This window comes from Convolutriloba macropyga, chromosome 1, assembly GCF_964194025.1.
Source record: "Convolutriloba macropyga chromosome 1, txConMacr16.3, whole genome shotgun sequence".
Taxonomy (NCBI): domain Eukaryota; kingdom Metazoa; phylum Xenacoelomorpha; order Acoela; family Convolutidae; genus Convolutriloba; species Convolutriloba macropyga.
Window position 1 is genome coordinate 70705884 of NC_134468.1, and position 20128 is coordinate 70726011.

General features: G+C 34.3%; 1 protein-coding gene across 12 annotated transcripts in view; it reads right to left on the bottom strand.

The window, feature by feature from the left end:
- Nucleotides 1–4645: 4645 nt before the first annotated feature.
- LOC142342119 (cilia- and flagella-associated protein 46-like) overlaps nt 4646–20128 on the bottom strand; it is a 754419-nt gene continuing 738936 nt past the window's right edge. For 11 of the 12 annotated variants that reach the window (XM_075393392.1, XM_075393340.1, XM_075393381.1 and 8 more), the window contains 5 exons: nt 11941–11979; nt 8410–8604; nt 6180–6316; nt 5494–5766; nt 4646–5058 (listed from right to left, as the gene is read on the bottom strand). In XM_075393392.1, the coding sequence (XP_075249507.1) occupies nt 4916–5058; nt 5494–5766; nt 6180–6316; nt 8410–8604; nt 11941–11979 (787 nt within the window). In that variant the 3' untranslated portion in view covers nt 4646–4915. The remainder of the gene's footprint in view (nt 5059–5493; nt 5767–6179; nt 6317–8409; nt 8605–11940; nt 11980–20128) is intronic. The other variant, XM_075393353.1, reaches the window with a different exon arrangement.

Genomic DNA, 20128 nt, shown 5'->3' on the forward strand with positions numbered 1-20128 from the left:
CAATTTTAAGTTTGGGTTTGTGCGTGGGCTTTCTGGGGATAACTGATGACAGCTTTTCACTTTTTTGTTGGGAGAGCGGTGGGATGGTTGTTACATGTGTGGGGTATGTGTGGGGAATAAGAGATACTGTTGGGTGTATGGGTGGGGGTGCTACCGGCGGATGAGAAGCATTGAGGGGATTGTACGGATGGAAGAGGGGTATGGGTGAAAGAAGTGAGCTCAAAGGTGATGTTTAGGGGGCAAATTGACCATTTCAGCTAGAATATTACTAAGTTCCTAATTCCTATACAATAGAAAATGAGCTACTGTTAATTTTGGAAAACATGTTTTAAACATCGAAAACAAAAGTTAGCATTTCGAAAGAAAGAAGTCAAAGAAGTCAAACTCAGGAACAAACTTGCTTCAACTAAAAGAAATCTGAAGAAAATCAATACTCTTCTTCGAGCAAAAAAGACACACAATTTTACAATAATTGCGTTAAACTGCGATCGGGAGCATTTAGTAATAATTTGGTTACACGTTTTGTGTTTTCATTTAATTGGTAATGCCTCTTTTGTCATCTGAAGCAAATTTAGGTGTTTCCTGTTTTTTGGAGTACCTGTAGCGAGGTCATCGTGTTCGGTCAACTCAAAGAAATCCAAGTTCACAGAAAATGCTGCGTTTTTTTGCTAGGAGTGATCATCACAAATATTGGAATAAACCAGCTTGTTTTTATCGACGACCTTTTTGTATTTTTTTCCTCTATAATATAATCACAACTGAGGTGAAATAAAGTTACGCTTTCATATTTCTCAGAATCTTATTGAACGATAGCCTTCGCCAGTTAATCCTAAACCTGATGGCTGTAATTAAAGTTCTTATAGCGCATCTTTTCAAAGGTTTTCTTTAACAAATTGTTCGGAAAAGAAAAATATAGCTGCAGAAAAACAAATCAAGCAGCCGTAATAAGTATAAACCATTCGTCTTTAGAGAACAGTGTTATTGTGTGGTCGTATGGAATTTGTTATAGAAGGCAGTTTTTTCGTAACTTTTTTAACTTAAAAAATAGTTTTTTTGTCGAGAGTCGTTGGTTGTTAAACCGCCTGAATTTCTTTAAGCAGTTTTTTTTCATGTATCTAAATTTATGATTGAAATATATAATTCATATGTTCTCCTGATTTTCAATTTTTTAATTTCTCAAACATTTTGTGCATTGCCTTAATAGCTTATATTTCCGTATATAGCAGTTGGAACAAAAGTAATAAAAGCAAAAGTAATTTAAAGAAATTAGGCCCATTTGTTTTTAAATTGCTGGGTTGACATTTAGGAAATTTCTCATTGAGGGAGAACAAGATATTCTAAGTGAAGATCAAAAGGCGTCATCACGTAATTAAACTGGCCAATTTTCGTGCTAAAGTTTCTTTGTTGATATTTTTCATACTTTTTTAACCTTATTTAATCGAAACTTTCTTTTTCTTGTAAGTGAAAATGGATTCCGATGGTAAAGTGTAGATCGAATTTTATCTGATATAACTTTTGAATTTCCAACAAACCCATGACTTCACTTTTATAAAAAAGTAAAGGATAAGACCTAGCATTTCCTTGAGGTATCAGTTGTATATTTTTGTTCCGACCATCTTGAGGGGGGAGGAACTATATACTCAAATGGGTTTTTTTTGTTCCGTGAATTTTCGCCGCTCGATATATTCATCGTAGAGAGTTGAGACTGGTATCATTAGAAAGCTCGTCCAGCGTAGAATATGAAATTAAAAAGATTTTTTTAATTTTCGTTTTCTACAGGGAGTTATCGAGGTTTAAACTTATGAGAAAAGAAGAGTGAATTCACGTTGTTTTTATTCACATTTTCCGGAATTTTTGCCTAAATTTTCGTCAATTTTGCTAAAATTTGTTATAATTTTTAAGAATAGTGTCGTTGATTTTATTTCTGAAGACGAACAGCCATTGTTGATTGTTTTCATTTAATTTTTTTTTGGTCAAAAAATCTGGATAAACATTTCAAAATTTAGCCTTTTTCATCAAAAACAGCACGAAATAAGCTACTTTAGTCCACTTTGATTAAATTTGCCGACAGTACAACCCCAAACAACACTCATACAATATTTGTAGACTCAGAGGGGGACTATTTCTACTTCAGAGTCCGCTGAGAGTGCACTGTAGTTAAAACTTTGCCGTTTTTAGCTAACTTTCTCGTTGATTATCAAAAATGCAGAATTAATTTTGAGTTTTCAACTAACAAATTATCTATATCAACAGCATTAGAAAAATCAATTGTTCCTAACAGACAATAAGTATTAGCAGGGTTTGTTTTGGGCCATTCTTGGACTGTTACAATCCAAAAAAATCGGGTTGTAATCAGTCGGTCTTTTTTTTTTAAAAAAAAAGACTTTTTTTAATAATAAAGAACAGAACATATCAAATCAAAGCTCAGGAGTTATAGGTCCAACCAATTCGCTTGCTAAGCAACTCCAAGCTAATGCATTTAGTTTTTCTGTTGAAAGTTTATGGTCGTTTCTTTTTTAAAAAAAAATAGTTGACTTTTCAAGAAATAATGGCTTAATTAACTTTTCCTCTATTTTTTTCTTAATTTGTTCGACTTCCAGCTTAGTGTCAGCAAAGAAAGACTGCTTCTTCTTTCTACTGATTTAACATTTATTCTCGGTTGCAGTTTTAAGCCTGAAGTTATTGTTTTCTGGCTTTGATACTACAATATTTCAGATTTTTCTTTGTTTTGATATTTGCCAGTTTTTCACGTTTTCTAATTTTGTCACATTATCACATTTTTGACAGTTCACATGTCACCTTACTAGCATTCAAAATAAAGAGCAATTGAACGTATTAAAATCCTGAAAGATATACATAATCGTTTTAACGGCCTCGACGCCTCTTTCTTGAAGAAATCAATTGAATTTTTTAATTTTGTCTCTAACTGTCATTTATACTTTGTCGTTTCGGTCGTATGAAATTTCCTGTATAGTGATAGCTTTTATTGGTTTTCATGGAAGAATAAAAGAACCGGTATTCTGATATTAGTAGATAGCTGATGGCTTTCATGACTTTGAAAACAATCGTTTTCCAAAATTTAAAAAAAAACTTTTTAACTTCGCAATTTTGTTCTTTTTATGTTTCTTTTTGTTACCTAATCTCGTTAGTTAAATACAGGTCAAATTTGACATCATGGGTGTCAAGGGAATAAAAGGGATTGGTGTCCCAAAATCTTTTTTTTAAAGAATTTGTTATGACCTTACTGGCTTCGACACCGGTTTTTCACATAAAAAAGTAAATTAATTTGATTTTTGTCATAATTGACGTTCTTTTTGTAGATGCAAGAAATATTCTATTGCAAGGATAATTACAGGTCTCGAGGGCTTCGTTTTCATGAATAAACGACCCTATTTAAATAGCTCTTTTTGTAATTAATGCTTGTAATCTTTTTGTAAAAAATTAAAGGTATTACATACTTTAGCACTTCGCTTTTTTGTCTACTTGTTACCTAATCTTACTAATGAATGGCCACGTACTATATTATAGCTATTTCAAGAAGGCGCAATCAAATATATTTTGATCAAAAATTTGGCTTGACGGTTTTGACAGCGTTTTCTGGCAAGTTTCAATTGAAATTTTGTTTGTTCTTTGATGTTCTTTTAAGCCGCTTTAAAAAATGAATAAGGACAGGTCCTAATGCCCTTTTATAGAAGCAGTGGTACTCGTAAATTTGTGGTAATAATAATTGATTCCTAAGGGTATTTATTACTTTGAAGTTAACTGTTTCAAAAAAATAAATTAATTTTTTTACTTTACTGTTTTTGTTCTTTTCTGTATAATTGTTACCAAACCTTTTTATGGACTGATCTCATATGTTTTCTGGTGATTTATAAGTTATTTTTGTTTAGTTTTAGGTTTATCTGACGGTATGTTGACTTTGTTATTAAATTTAGTTTTTAAGAGGGACATAAATTTTTTGATGTAATTAATGTTTTTTGTTGTTGTTGTTGTTTGATTTTGCTGTTCGTCTTGACTCGCTTTCTTAATTTTGACAAATTACAGCAATCCAATTCATCAATTTTTACTCCACTGAGTTATTTGCTTTGGAGGCTAATTTATCGTTCATACAGAATTTTTTGAAAAAGACGGGCTTTTTTGGGATTCGCAAAAAATAATTTTTGGGTTTTTCTATCTGTTCCTCATTTGGTAGACAATTATGCCAAAATTGTGGATGAGCGGGGTCGGAACCTTATGTGCCATCGCACATTACCGAGCCGCCTTGTTCGATATATGTTTTATACGATTTTGCCACTTAGCATAAAGTCCTTGATGCGGAACTGACGCCCTCAAAAATTGATTTCACGAATATTTTGATTGCATTTCGTTAGTCAGTGTCCCAATGGAACCACATTGTTGTTTTTTTAAACTTCGAACCTTCTGACAACAGATCTTGTGCCAGATTAATTTGCAATACTTGGAATTTTAGTTTTTCAATGCCTATTTGCGCTATGTAATTTTAGCAAAATTCAGTTGCATGGCATGTCTCAAAGTCGGCAACGGGCTGTTAAAATTTATCGCTCATTCAGTTACGCAATGTTTCAAGACGTGCAATATACTCTCATTGTTTAATCGGCCTACATTTTGACCTCCTGCCTGGGAAATATAACTTTAAACTGAGCATTTATTTACAATATTTACACAATTTGAAATCGCCGCTTCAGTTATTACAGGTTAAACTTGAAAACCATTCAAAATTATTTACAAATGAACGTGTTATGTACAATTAGCTAGCCATACTTTTCATTATTTGAAATCAAAATTCAGCAAAAATGATTAATAAATCAGAGAAAAAGGATATTTATATACAAAAGCTATGATACAAATCAGTCTATTCGAAGTTCATGATTGATGGATTGAATTTTCTTTGTTTCGGCTAAGTGAGAATGATGCTAGGGAGACCGTAGAGTGTCATGTTGAAGTTGGTGTACACTACTGGTGGTGTTTCCACCTGTTGCTTCTGCTGCTGTTGGATAGGGGAGGGGGCTTTTGTGGCTGCATCTCCTTTCTCTTTCTTGGCTAAAATAAAAGGCAGTATTGACACTGTTATGTATTTTGAGGACAAAGACCGCCATATTTAATCCTTGTCCTCATTTTCGAAAACCGAAAACTTTTAGAAAAAAGACGCAACATTTCTAGAAAATTATTGGAAACTAGAGAATTTACAGCAACCTAAGGCTGACTTTTACGCTACAAATAAGCGGAATGTTCTCAATATTCAGTAACAAGACTTGATGGAGCAGAAAAGGTGTTCTTAAGCCGAATATGATGGTGCTCGTCAACGTTATAAAAATTAAATCTTTAGTATATCACTTTCCCTCCGAAAAATAACGCTAAATCAACATCACCGAGGCAATGACTTTCAGCGTCGCCAAGCTGTCAAAGAGGTTCTAATATGGCACATAATAAATTCCTCCTAAGAGCTAAAAAGCAATAAATAATACCAGAACGAACCAGAGGAAGCTGCTCTCGATTTCTCGGAACCAGTATTCGGTGGCTTTATATTCCCTTTTCCCGACTGTGCCCCATCTCGACTTTTGCCCGACTTCAGCTCCGTCCTGTCAGCTTCGGGTGTGGCACCCCTCCCACCCTTGGCTGTACCCTCGGGCAATTCAAGGATGGTGTTGCTGTTGGTAGCTTGTTGGGTCTCTTTTTCCGTCGCTGCTACTGGTGGGTAGCACAACAGTTTGTGTAGCTGGCCAGTTGTCACTCCTTGGTCAATCAAGTCTAGAACAGGAACATTTGGTGCTTCACACTTGTTCCATAGATAGTTTTGGTCAAAGAAACGGAACAACAGTGATGGGCTTTCGTAGAGTTTTTGATGCTGCACTTAATTAGGCACAAAAATAATTGGAGTCTTCTGCAAATGGCTTTTGAAAAGGTATCATCATTTCGACACTTTTACTGGTATCTTTAATAACATCTTTCTTCTACCATACCAATGGAACAAAAAAAGAACAAGATCAACTTCAACACCGTAATTAATAGTACTGGAGCAGCAGCCACAAACTCCACCAAAACAAAGAATATTTGAAGTACACCTAAAATCATTTTTCCTTACTACTTTCCCTTCAATTCCAATCTATAATTAGATACATCACCATTAGAGTATATCAAAAAAGGGAACTTCACGATCGTACGTGTCATAATGGCTTCCAATCTGTTCCTGTTGTCTTGTGACTTTCCGAACCACTGATTCATCATTATAGATCCCACTCCAACTAGAGACATGATCATACACATATTCACAGGACATTCCAGCTGCAGTTGCATCTCTCTATAAACAGACATCTTTTCTCCTTTCAGACCATTAAAACATCTCGCATCTCAAATTATGAATTTCTCGACTTTTTGAATGCAATGGTACCATGGTACTGATGACGATGCAGACATTTTGAAACTATTATGAAATTTTAGTTCTCAAGTTTTCCAAATAATAATAATAAATGTCCAAAGATGCCTAAATGTGACTAAGATTTCTTGCCCGATTGTTGTGCGTAGCTACGCTAATAAATTATTTAATCATTAAAAAGACTATTTATTTTGAAGATCCCAAATGTCACAAGCTTGAATTGAGCTAAGAGCAATATCATTAGCAATCACTATTGCCTACATTTTTCAGTTACTGATTGGAGCATTTTACTATTTCGCCCATATCGTTTTTGCCTTTTAAGTTCTTTATCCGTATCCGAAAGTGGATTGACAGCGCCAAAAGAAATGGCTGGCTTGAATTACTCAATAACAAGTGAACCGAAACATGATACATCTCGATAAGAAACAAAATAAAAACATGGCAGGACAAGTACTGAACTACAATTCAAATTTTTACTGAGTAGAAAAAATTAGACCTAGAAATGACTAAGAATTGATCCGGGAAAACATTTAGAAAAAAACTGGGTATAAAAACTCGAAAAAAACAGTAAGAAAGATAAGTCAAAATGCCACACGTGAACAAAAACCACAAGAGAAAAAGCGAGTTTTTGTTCAAATACACTTTTCTTACTAAATTTCAAAATTAGAGTAACAAAATTTCACGCAACAAACCACTCGTTTTTTCGCTCCACTTCCTGTTTCGGTGTTCCATAAATCATGACTGCAATTTGACCCCAAAAATCATGAAAATCTGTGAACAGATCTGGAAAAAACATAGCCAGACGAATTCCGAAAAATTACTCGAAGAGTCGTATTCAACACAAATCTAGCCTTTGAAATAACTCTCATCTAGCATGCTAACTGAAGAAAACCTGAAAAAGCAGCCTTAGGACAAATGACAACAGAAATATTACCCTAACAAATTTATTCACAAAAAATAGAAGAATTCAAATAAATTTTTATACAATGCAAGTACAAAAAAGGGTAGGTATTGATAATATTAATATGGCAAACTACACTAAGGAAGCCTTGTTATGCGCTAAATCTTCTCTAGCTATGAAGAAATTAGGAACAGCCGCAAAAAGACAAAAAACAATTGCTATTTTTTGCGATATTTTCCAACAAAAAAAGCCCTATACCTGGCAAATTGCAATCATTTTGTAATTTAACACGTCCGAGAGCAATAGGTGTCTACTTAGTTCCCAATAAAAAATAATACAAAGTTTGCTCAAATATCCCCTACATGCGAAAAAACTAGAAAAAACCCAAAATAGCTTAGAATTCATTTAAATTATAAAAAAACTTTCATAATCTTTTGAAACTGAAACCACCTGAATGTTACAACCAAAGCGTATTAAAACTTTTCAAAGCAAAAGACCTAAGTTAAAATTTAAAAAAATGCTCCATAAAGCCGCACGAGATGAAAAAAAAAATTAATCGCTTAGAGGAAAACAGCGGTATGAACAAAAAAAGCACTCATTTCTCGCTCCAACCTCCAATTTTAATTAACTTTCAGTTTTTTTACGCGTTTCATTTCCGGCTTCGAAATGCACTCCAATAAAACTGATTTAAAAAGACATTTCTTCAATACTCGTCTTCGAGTCGTAAAAAGATCTCCCCAATGAAATTCATATTATTTGAATTGTACAAAAAATAAATTCTGCCAATATCTTGCCGAGACACAAAGCAAGAAAATGTCAACATATGTATGAGCCTGCAGGATGCTTGCATGGTCATCAAGAAACAAGGTTCTGGTAAGATAATGATCAGAGATTATTCAAAGATATGATCATGACATTTCGGGCTTAACGCTAAATCAATATCAGTACTGGGCAAGCATAATTGCAAGGCTTATATCAGTACTGATTTATAACAGAGACACACCGGTAACACATACTTACATTAAAAAAATCGTTAAATATTAAGTACTGCCTTGGGGGATTACCAAACAAAAACATTAAAATATTCGTTGCGGAAGAAGAAACAGATAGAAGGTACGTTTTGTTGACGTTGTCCTTGGAGACCCTCTTGTAGCTGGGGTAGCTCTGGACTCTGTCAAGTAGGATGAGGAGGTGGCAGTCAGAGAGACACGAGGGCAACAGTCTGTCACTGCTGAGATAAGAGAAGAGGTTCTCTAGTCCATAGTACAGGAAACAGTTGCAGTCCTTCAACACCTCCACCCAATCACCAGTTCTTTAAACAAAAAACATGCCACAATCATATTAGGAATCCAGGGGAGGGGGAGGCGTTAATGTAATATAAGTATCTGGTGTCCTTTCGGAGCGCATGTGACATTTTAAAAAAAAAATAAATTATGTAAATGCCCATTTGTATTATGCGTAATCCGCAAACAATTTTAAAAAAATCTATTGTTGAAACTTATACGTTGAATTCTATGGCCTTTTCTGCTATTTTAAAAAAGCCGCCATTTTTAAGTTTGATTACTACGGACTTATGAAGTGACCTTCCCTTCTTTTTCTTTGACAAATTTTACAATTTCAATTAATTAGTCAAATTTGGATCCCAATTTCTTCTATAAATGTGAAGAAACGACTCTTCCTATCAGTTGTATGGGAGTGACACTTTCTTTAGATCTTGTTGTTCCAAATCTCCCAATTTATTTGGGGTTCAGGAACATCACACAGGGAAACATAAAAACTATTTCTATTTTAATGGTAGCATTGTTGATGAAGAAGTGACACACATCAGAGTTTTCAAAGATGAGGCAGCATCTCAGTAGCTTTCCAAAGTGTTGACAAGGGTTTGATTTTGGTACAAAGAAAATCATTAAAAAAAACTAAATAAACAGTTTCAACAAAGTGTACACGTCTATTACTTTTCAAACCGTTACGCAGGATATAATGGTCGTAACAGTTTCAGTTGTAGACATAAACCGACAAACGTCAGATGAATTGCTTTCGCACGACAGGCGGGACAATTTAATTTAGGGATGTAGCTAAAAAAATTATTCTTATGGATGCATAAACATAGGGGTTCGAACCCTCGACCTTTAGGATAGCAGTAGGACATTTTAAACATTAACCGTCTACGCCTTTGAGAATAAACCGCTGACAATCGTTTTTATATTAGCAAGAAACTTAATCTCGGAATGAAGGCAATAGAAATCACTCAAGATGAAGAAGTGAAGTGTGAAAATGTCACTCGAGAAGTCACAGAATGTTCAAGAACAAAAGTGCAAAACTGTCAAGCAAAATCTTGCATAGAAAAGAACAACACGTTTAAAATAATTGCTTCAAACTTAGTTTAGGAGCAATTAAAATTTCAAAAGGGTTATTTACGACACGACGACGTTTCTCAAAAATTCAAATGAAATTAGGAAGATTGCATACAAATTCGAACATCTAAAATATTTCTTTCACATAAAGTGAGACTAAATCATGGTGTTATATAGCACTCGCAACAGCTCTACAAAATTTTCTTGGATTCCTTAGCGTAGCATATTACTAATTCAAATAATTCAATATCATGACGATGGCCAAAAATGAGGACTGCAAGCATTTACTTCATGTATTACGATGTTTTGACCTAAAAATTTAACAATAAAGCTCCCACCAAAAGTACGCCAAACTCAAATTCTTAGACTGACCTAGCTTTCACTAAATTTGAAACAGAAGTTAGAGTAGAAGATTTAAATATGAGCGGTCACTCACTATCGTTTTTTCATTCTAAATTGTTTCCATGGAGAAATCACATTTAACAGCAGATGTGAATAGAGGAATTCGAAAAAGATCAACCAATATGAAATTTTAGCAGACGTTAATAACTGGTTGAGGCAAAATTACACTGATGTTGCTCGTAAGTTAGAGATTCGGGCAGTTCAGAAGAATTGGATTTATCTAATCGAAACTGTGAAGGGATTGGTTGATAAATTTGTACATGTGAAAATTCTTACACATAAAAAATAGACCCATTGGACTACAAGTCAGGTCGAAAAAGTTGGCGATTCTGAAAAGCCAAATTTGTCCAGCAGATCAGAAAGAATACATAAACAAACATGCCAAAATTGAGAAAAAAAAGCAGAAAACTGGTCAAAAATTTAGCAAACAATCGAAAACTCTTTTATTACAATCAAAAATCGCAGTGATCAAAAGCTCAAGAATCTTTTCAGATTGATGAAAGGACTGAGGTAAAAGAATGCACTGAAACAAATAATTGATGATCAATTAGCGGAAGAATTGTACGACTGTTTCACTAAAATTAGCAGAAAGTTACCGAAAAACTGTAAGAAAGTGTATGTAAACTATATTAAGTCCAAAAATTGTACCATATAAGTTGAAGATTGCTGATGAACAGAAGTTTTTGATGTTATTACATCACTTAAGAAAAACAGACACATAGGAAAATTGTAATTACACTGAATAACAAACTGAATGGAGCTCTGCGTGACTCGGTTTACAAATTAGTAGTTCAATTTTTTTTTAAAAAAAAATTTTGATTGCATCCAATTTGAATTTGGATGTATAATTGATGCTATTTTGGCAACAACGGAGAAAAATATCCCTGATCACATTTAAAAATTTTCTTCAGTGCACGCTTGCTGACCAAACTAAAGTTTTCAACCAAAGAATATTACTCGTTTGATACTCATGCAAAAAATCATTAACGGTTTTCGCTGTACTCAATTTACAACACCTATATTCAACCAGTCTGCCGGTGTAACGTGTTAATCTATGGCACTGCAAATACGTCTGTCAAAAAGAAATCAGAGAAATGTTATAACTGATTATTAAAAATTTGTGCAAACACAGAATAACCGAGAGATGTGATAACTTGACATATAATAAAGATAACAATTAACTTTTGATAGTACTCAAGCTTTTTTTAAATTTTTTTACCATTATTTCTCGCCGCTTCATTTATAAGATCTGAGGCGCGCCTCTCTTTGTTATTTCTTTGAAATTACAAAAAGGTGTAAGTTCGGCTTAATAAGAAAAAACAATAACTTATCCGTTGTTCTTTTGGGTTTTGATTTAGACTTGTATTCATTTATGTCATGGTTAAGCTCACATCCGTTTTATGCTCTAGAGACACCAGTCGAAGGCCAGTCAGCAGTGTTTTCTCTCTAACTAGTCGGCATGGGGTGGTAATACTTTTCGCTTGTGATGGAGTCATGCCACGGGATCAACATCACAGTTCCACCGGACGCTGAGTCATGGCCAAATTGGCAAGTGGTTATAGCCAATAAATGTTTGTTTTTACTGAGGAGCGCTACTTTGCCCGCTAAATACGCCAGTAAGTATTCTGAAATGTAGTTATTAATCGGTCACTTATCCGTTAAAAGTTATGGCGGCCAATTTTTACGTCCACCAAGCAACCGACCACGGGTAAGGGCTACTCATCAATCAGTAACATAAAACAAATGTTGGCTCAATTTCAACGCTTGAGTGCTAAATCTTAACGATTCACCAAAGGATTGCTGCTAAAGGCGACGAAATCACAAAGGCAGTTTCACGAGAAAGAAACACACGTTAAACTTGGGATCAAACACACAAAACATGCATGTCTTACGTGAGATAATCCTCCTTGCGATGTCTATTACGTCGTTTCCTACATCAGAAGAAAAAAATAATCACACCACGAAAGCGAAAAGAAATTAAACCATTTCGTCATCCTTCAAATGTGATTTAGCATACGGCTCCAATTCAATGCACAGAAACTTTCCATCAAATTTGCTAAAATGCGTCGAGATATCCCACTAATGTCTCAGCCCCTCTCATCCACAAACTTGCTCTTAAAGCATAGAATCAAAAAAAGGAGGCTCGGTAATGTGCGTACGCACATAATGTTCCGACCCCGCTCATCCACATTCTTAACTTAATTGGCTACCAAATGATGAAGAGATCAAAAACCTAGATATCGTTCCATAAACAACCAATGGAATATAATAATGCCACGCTACAGGGCCGATGACAGTTTTTGATATTAGAACTACTAAAAAAGAACATTAAAAAATCAAAAAACAAACATTATTTACGACCACAACTCGATGTCTACAATAAAAAAAATCATGACAAAATCAAACTCGCGTCCGATAAAATCTAAACAAACCAGTTTAACCTATACTTCATTAGAAAAAATATGGGACCGGTTCTCAACGCAACTGGTTAACAGGTCGATGAAAAAGCGAAAAAATAGCAAAGTGGTGCAAAGTTAAAAAATACGTTTCTTTTTTTGAAAACAATTAACTTCACAGTTATTAATGTCATAAGATATCACCTGAAATCACTGAAATTTTCATTTATATCTCCATAGGAAGCATTTGAGACATGCCAGAATCCAATCTGCAATTGCGCAAAACTTTAAAGCAACTGGGACTTACGATTATTGTTATAAACCAAAAAAGAAAAAAAAATCCTATAAAATGTAAAAATATAAAAATCTCAAAAATTTTATGAAGTCTCGTAGTAAAAGTAGTAAAATAGCAGAAGAAAAATTTGAGCTAAAAATGTTACAAGGGTTAATTTATAGCTCACTGCAAACGGGTTGTGACCTGTGTTTATAAAGACTGAACTACAATTCGACCAAAAATCTTAAAATTTTAGAAAATGACAAAGCCCGAAAACCCAAAATTGTTTTGGAGACAAATATTTCCAAAAGTCATAACAGATTTAAGATTTCAACAAAAAGCGATTGATTAAGTTGCAATACCTCAGAAAGCCAATTGTGCCTATTAATAATGAGGCCACGCCACGACCCCACAAAATAACAAATACATAACAAACACACAAAGAAGCCAAAACTTCAAACAATTTTACGACATCACACTACTCAAGGCACTTTAATTATAAGATGTTACCCACAAGAAATAAAAATCATCCTTTTCTCCTCATCCTAAAATCAACGAGCCTTCCCTATAAAAGGACAACGTAGACACGACAACAAAAAGAAACCCGAAAATTGAACAGTATAAATCTCGAAAAACTTTTTTGAAAATAAATGGTCGAAGCAATCAGTCACAACGTATAACAAAGCGCAATAAAAGCGGAAGAATCGTCGAACGTAATTGAGACTTTTAATCAATGAGATTGAGTTACATTGTGACCAGATTGAAAGCAAAAAAAACTGTTTAAAAAAATTTAATTTGAAAGTCATTAAAACAAACAGCTATAAACTGAAATTTTTATCTAGGTGGTGTTATACGTCCTGGGGAAGCAATTGAGACCTTTTGTTATCAAGTATATGACGGACAACAACAAAAGGAAAGACAAACATTGAAAAAACAACAAAAAATCCACAAAATTTTGCTAGATAACTTGGTCTCAGCCCAAAAAGCATAAACTATTCAACAAAAACAATTAATATATACAGATACGCATTAATCCAACGCTGTTCAAGTTGCCTACTATGCTTTCTGTCAATTAGATTTGCCAAAACTGTGATAATTCGACAAGGAAACCAAATGGACTCATAAAAAAATGCAGTTATGCTCAAAAATGAAAATGAAAAAAAAAAATATTTGAAAACGCGTAGTATCAAAACAAGGAAAACATAAAATGAATATAAAACCGTTTCCGTCAATAATGTATTACTCACACGGAATTGTTAATTGCCTGTTTTTATTGAGGCTGCGCCCGAAGTTGAGAGAAATAAGATAAAATAGTGGCAAGTTCAAAAATTCACCTATCTTTTCTTAAAACAAATATATTCAAAGTCATAAGAGACATTAGATAACAACTGAAAGAGTTGTCTAGGTCCATCTGTACCTGCTAAAAAGTTAACTGCGTCTTTGATTGGGGACTAAGTCGTTGGGCTACAAAATTATAACAAATGAAGGCAAAACTCAAGAAGTCTATAAAATTTTTACGAAAACAATTCGTCAAAGCCATAAAAACCAAGAGCTTAACTCTTAAAGCATATTATAATTTCGTTGCACATCTCTTTTGCAAATAGTATCTGACATTAATTGAGCCCTGATTTGAAATTCTTGTCAGTAATTTACATAAAAATATCTACATAGCGGAGAAGCTTTGAGAAAAAGGTCGCGCCCCATTTGAATCTAAAAAATTTTTTTTCGTAAGGATCCACGGTGAGATCAAGATCAGCCCAGATATTGCTGCGCGTTTAAAAAAACATTCAATTGTTCAAAAGATTGCCAAATAAATCAATTTTTTAAAAAAATTTTCAGTTTTTCAAAAAAATAAATAATGCTTTTTCTTTGTAATTATCGAGTCTAAATTTGCAAAAAACATGCAAGATTCTGATCCAGAAGACTCATAAAGCCAGCGGGATTACAAGTAGCTCCTTTCTGAGCTTAAGAAGAATTCGACCGCAGTTTTAAGGTGTCTGATTCCAGCAAATTTAAAGCAAGTGGGCTAAAAAAAAAAGCAAATGTGGTCCTATTTTTTTTCGAAAAGTCTTATTTTTGAAAAATTTAGCATGAATTCTAGCCAAAAAACTCGGAGCGAAGAACTCAGCAACCCTCTTTTATCTTTAGAGATGAAATAAAAAGCAGTACAGTTAACAATTTTTACAATTTTTTTCAGCAAAATTGACAAAAATTTGGTCCAAAATACTGAAAATGTGAATAAAAACAGCAATTATTCACAAAACATTAAACCTCGATACCTCCCTATAAAAAGCGAAAAATGAAAAAATCTTTTTAATTCCTTATTCTAGGCTGGACTGGCTTTCTAATGATACCACTCACAACTCTCTACAATGATTATATCGATCGGCCAAAATTGACTGAACAAAAAAAACCCATTTGAGTATATAGTTCCTCCCTCCCCACTAAAGTGGGGGTCGGAACAACCAAACGTAATTTCAAATTGTTGGTGTGGTGCTAGCATAGCAGCTTCTAAGCTGCTGACATTGGTTTGATGTCCGTACGACTTTATGCAATAAAGGTTGCCGAAAACAACTAGCTAAAAAAACCTTAAAAGTAAGTTTTTGTAAATTTTGAAATACATACAATTCATATTAAGGAGAGTTCAACCACCGTTGGTGTAGTTGTATTATCGATTCTTTACATATGGATTACATGGTTCGGTTCACGCAAAATGCATGCTTTATTCAATGGCGGTCTCAAATACAAAAAACTCAAAGCAGTTGCATAGAAGACTTGCCAAGTGTTAACATGGGTCCCCTTCTACGATCCATAGATTAATCAACAACCGTAGTTGAGCCAAAAAAAAAATTTGGAATCAGCTACACAAAGTTCCTAAAAGCAACGTTTGTAAATTTTCCTCAAGAAATCGTACAATTCACGTCACCACAATAATGCAAACAGTCTTTGTTTAGTGGTAGCAGCTTTCACAATTTTTGATATCGGTTTGTTTCTTGAATGATTCACAATTAACTCAAATATAGTAATTGAACCAAACACCATTTGAAATGGGTTACAAAATTTTTTACTGGAAAAAAAACACTAAAAGTTTTGGTAAAATGTTCTGACGAAAGATACATGTGAATAAGCGAAAATTTTCGAGCACAGCTAGAGTAACTGCACCATAGCAGCCTTCAAAGCGTTTGATGTGGACTCCATTCCAGTAAAAAGCATACACTGTCAAACGATAAAAAAGCCAAAAAAAACAATTTGCAATCCCCTCAAAAAAACTATACCAAAATACGTTTCAAATTTCCTCAGAAAAGGTACAAATCATAAAACAGAACAAAACAAACATATTTTTCCCCATTACAGACCCCATAAAATTATAGCCCCCATTATCTTATACTTACTGTGTTTGGGGGGGGGCTATAGGCTATCCGACCAATAAGTTGGGGGGGGGCTCTAATGGGAACGACCCAAACAAACATCCCAAATACAAGCAAGCTGCTGCCACGAGTACCAATTACATAAACTTAATACTGTATTCAAGGAGTTTAACTCACCGAAAAGTAATTTGCTGAGAATATTCTCTACTAAACATTCAATTTATATTAACAGACAACTGCAAACATTATTGGAGTATTGAGAGGATACCTGCTTCAACAGAAATGACAGGGGTTCAATTAAGGCAGCACAATAGACAACTTTATTCTAGGATTTAGGTCAGCCAAGAACAAATTGCAACCCGTCAGACAAAATTTTTCCAGCAAATTTTGGTAAAACTTTGCAACAAAAAGTACAAAACAATTAACAGAATACTAAGGGTATTGTAGAAAAAAAGGCTTCAGATCACGCTTCAAAGCTGTTTATAGCAGAAGCAAAGAATCGTTCGTGTTGTGGTAGCATAGCAGACTTCCAAGATGTAGACATGGGACTGATACTGTGCGATACATATATTGTTTCAAGATGGCATTTACGCCAAAAAAGAAGTTGGGACTAGCGAAAAAAAACAATATTACATGATACTGATAATTTTCTCATTAAAACAAAAAATTCAAAGTGACGGCATAATGCAACCATATGTGTTGCAATGAAAGCATAGCAGCCCTACAATATGCTGATATGAGTTCAATTCCCATACGATTCCTCTTTCTTTCAAAGATTGTAGGTGAGACGAAATCAGCGCGAAGACAGTTTTAGAGGCGTATTTCTCAAAAAACCCTAAAATTGGTTTTAATAGCAAAACTCAAGCATTAGTGGCAAAGTTGTAGCATAGCAGACCACTAGGCAGGTGACATGGGTTCAATTCCCGTACAATTCATGCATTCAAAAATTATAGTTATGCCAAAAACTTGCAATTAGCTCACAGAATGATTTATAAGAAGATCCTGATACTCTTGGCATTAAAACGAAACACGGAACAATTCATGCATGGGTTTTGCATTGAAAGAATAGCAGCTTTACAAGATGTTGACATAAATGCGATTCCCGTACGATGCATACTCTTATTTAAGGATTGTATTTGAGACAAAAAACAGTTTGAAAACAGTTGAAAAGGAACGAAAGGGACGGGTATTAGTTATTTTCTCAACAAAACGTACATCTGATTTATATTCACAATTTCAAGCATTGTTGGTGTAGTGGTAGCATAGCAGCTTTCCATGCTGTTGACATGGGTTCAACTGCCGAAAATTATTCAACGATGGGAGTTCGGACAAAAAATATTCCAAAAGCTTACAAAAATTTTCAGAGAACATCCTGATAATATTCTAAAAAACTCGAAATGACGGCAAAATTAAAGCATACGTGTTGCAAGGAAAGCATAACAGCTTTTCTAGATTTTCACAGGAAAACTATTCTCGTACGAAGCATACTTTTATTCAAGGATTGTATTCGAGAAAAAAAATTGAAATCAGTCGGCAAGAAGTGAAAGGGACGGGTATTGGTAATTTTCTCAAAAAAACGTACACTTGAATTAAATTCTAAAATTTTAGCAACGTTCGTTTAATGGTAGCATAGCAGCCTTGCAAACTTTGGCAAACGTTCGGTTACCGTACGATGCATACATTACACAAAGAAAGGTAGTTGAACCTAAACAACTGCAATTAGATAAGGAAACTTTTCATAAGATGATCCAGATAATTTTTTCAACAAAACAAAAAAAATAATAGTCACGACATAATTCAAGCATAGCTTTTCGAAAACAAAGCTTAGCAGCAGCCTTACAAGATGTTGACAAGAGTATGATTCCCAAATGATGCATACAATATTCAAAGTTGGTAGTTGAGCCAAAACAAATTGCAATCAGCAACCGGAAAGATTTATAAGAAATTTCTGATTATTTTCTCATTAAAACAAAAATATCATAGTCAGGGCAGAATTCATGTAACGTTGCTGCAAAGAAACCATAGCAGCCTTACAAGATGTTGACAAGAGTATGATTCCCAAATGATGCATACAATATTCAAAGTTGGTAGTTGAGCCAAAACAAATTGCAATCAGCAACCGGAAAGATTTATAAGAAATTTCTGATTATTTTCTCATTAAAACAAAAATATCATAGTCAGGGCAGAATTCATGTAACGTTGCTGCAAAGAAACCATAGCAGGCTTACAAAAAGCTGCCAAGAGTACGATTCCCGAATGATGCATAACTTATTACATCAAATTAAATATCAACCCTGAAGCATCGGTGGTGTAGTGGTAGCATAGCAGCCTTCTCAGCTGTTGACATGGGTTCGATTCACGTACGAAGCACAACTTATTCAAAGTTGGTAGTTAAGCCAAAAACAAATTGTAATCAGCTAACTAAACTTTTTTTATCAGAACAGCCTGATAAATTTCTCAACAAAACAAAAAATTCATTGTAACGGCACAATTCAAGCATTGCTGTTGCAATGAAAGCATAGCAGCCCTACAAGTTTTTGACATTAAAACAAGTCCCGTACGATGCATACTTTTATTCATCAAATTAAATAGCAAACTTCACGCATTGTTGGTGTAGTGGTAGCATAGCAGACCTCCAAGATTTTGACATGGTTTTGATTGCCGTACGATGCACAACTTATTCAAAGTAGGTGGTTAAGCCGAAAAAAAATGCAATTAGCTAAATTAACTTTTTTATCGGAACAACCTGATACATTTCTGAACAAAACAAACAATTCATTGTGACGGCATAACTCAAGCATTGCTGTTGCAATGAAAGCATAACAGCCCTACAAGAAGTGGACATTAAAACAAGTCCCGTACGATGCATACTTTTGTTCATCGAATTAAATAGCAAAATTCACGCATTGCTGGTGTAGTGGTAGCATAGCAGCCCTCCAAGATCTTGGCATGGGATCAACTCCCGTACGATGCACAAATTATTCAAAGTTGGTTGTTACGCCAAAAATAAATTCCAATTAACTATCTGACATTTTTTCAGAACAGCTTGATAAATTTCTCAACAAAACAAGAAATTCAAAGTAACGGCATAATTCAAGCAGAGGTGTTGCAAAGAAGGCATAGCACAGCCCTACAAGATGTTGACATTAAAACGAGTCCCGTACGATGCATACATTTATTCATCAATTTATTTAGCAAATAGCAAACCTCAAGCATCGTTGGTTAAGTAGTAGCATAGCAGTCTTTCAAGGTGTTGACATGGGTTCGATTCCGGTACGATAGACAAATTATTCAAAGTTTGTAGTTAAGCCAAAAATAAATTGTAATTAGCTAACAGAACTGTTATATCAGAACTGCCTGATTACTTTCTCAACAAAACAAAAAAATCATTGTGACGCCATAATTTGAGCATTGATTGCTGTTGCAATGAAAGCATAGCAGTCTTACAAGATGTTGACATTCAAATGAGTCCCGTACGATGCAAACTTTTATGCATCAATTTAAATAGCAAATTTAAAGCTTCGTTGGTGTAGTGGTAGCATAGCAGACTTCCAAGCTGTTGACTTGGAATCCATTCACGTACGATGAACAAATTATTCAAAGTTGGTGGTTAAGGCAAAAAAATTGTAATTAGCTAACTAAAACTTTTATCAGAACAGCCTGATAAATTTCTCAAGAAAACGAAAAATTCATTGAGACGGCAAAATTCAAGCATTGATTGCTGTTGCAATGAAAGCATAGCAGTCTTACAAGATGTTGACATTCAAACGAGTCCCGTACGTTGCATACTTTTTTTGATCGAATTAAATAGAAAACTCCAAGCATTCAACGATGGGACTTCGGACAAAAAATATTCCAAAAGCTTACAAAAAATTTCAGAGAACATCCTGATAATATTCTAAAAAACTCGAAATGACGGCAAAATTAAAGCATACGTGTTGCAAGGAAAGCATAACAGCTTTTCTAGATTTTCACAGGAAAACTATTCTCGTACGAAGCATACTTTTATTCAAGGATTGTATTGGAGAAAAAAAAAATTGAA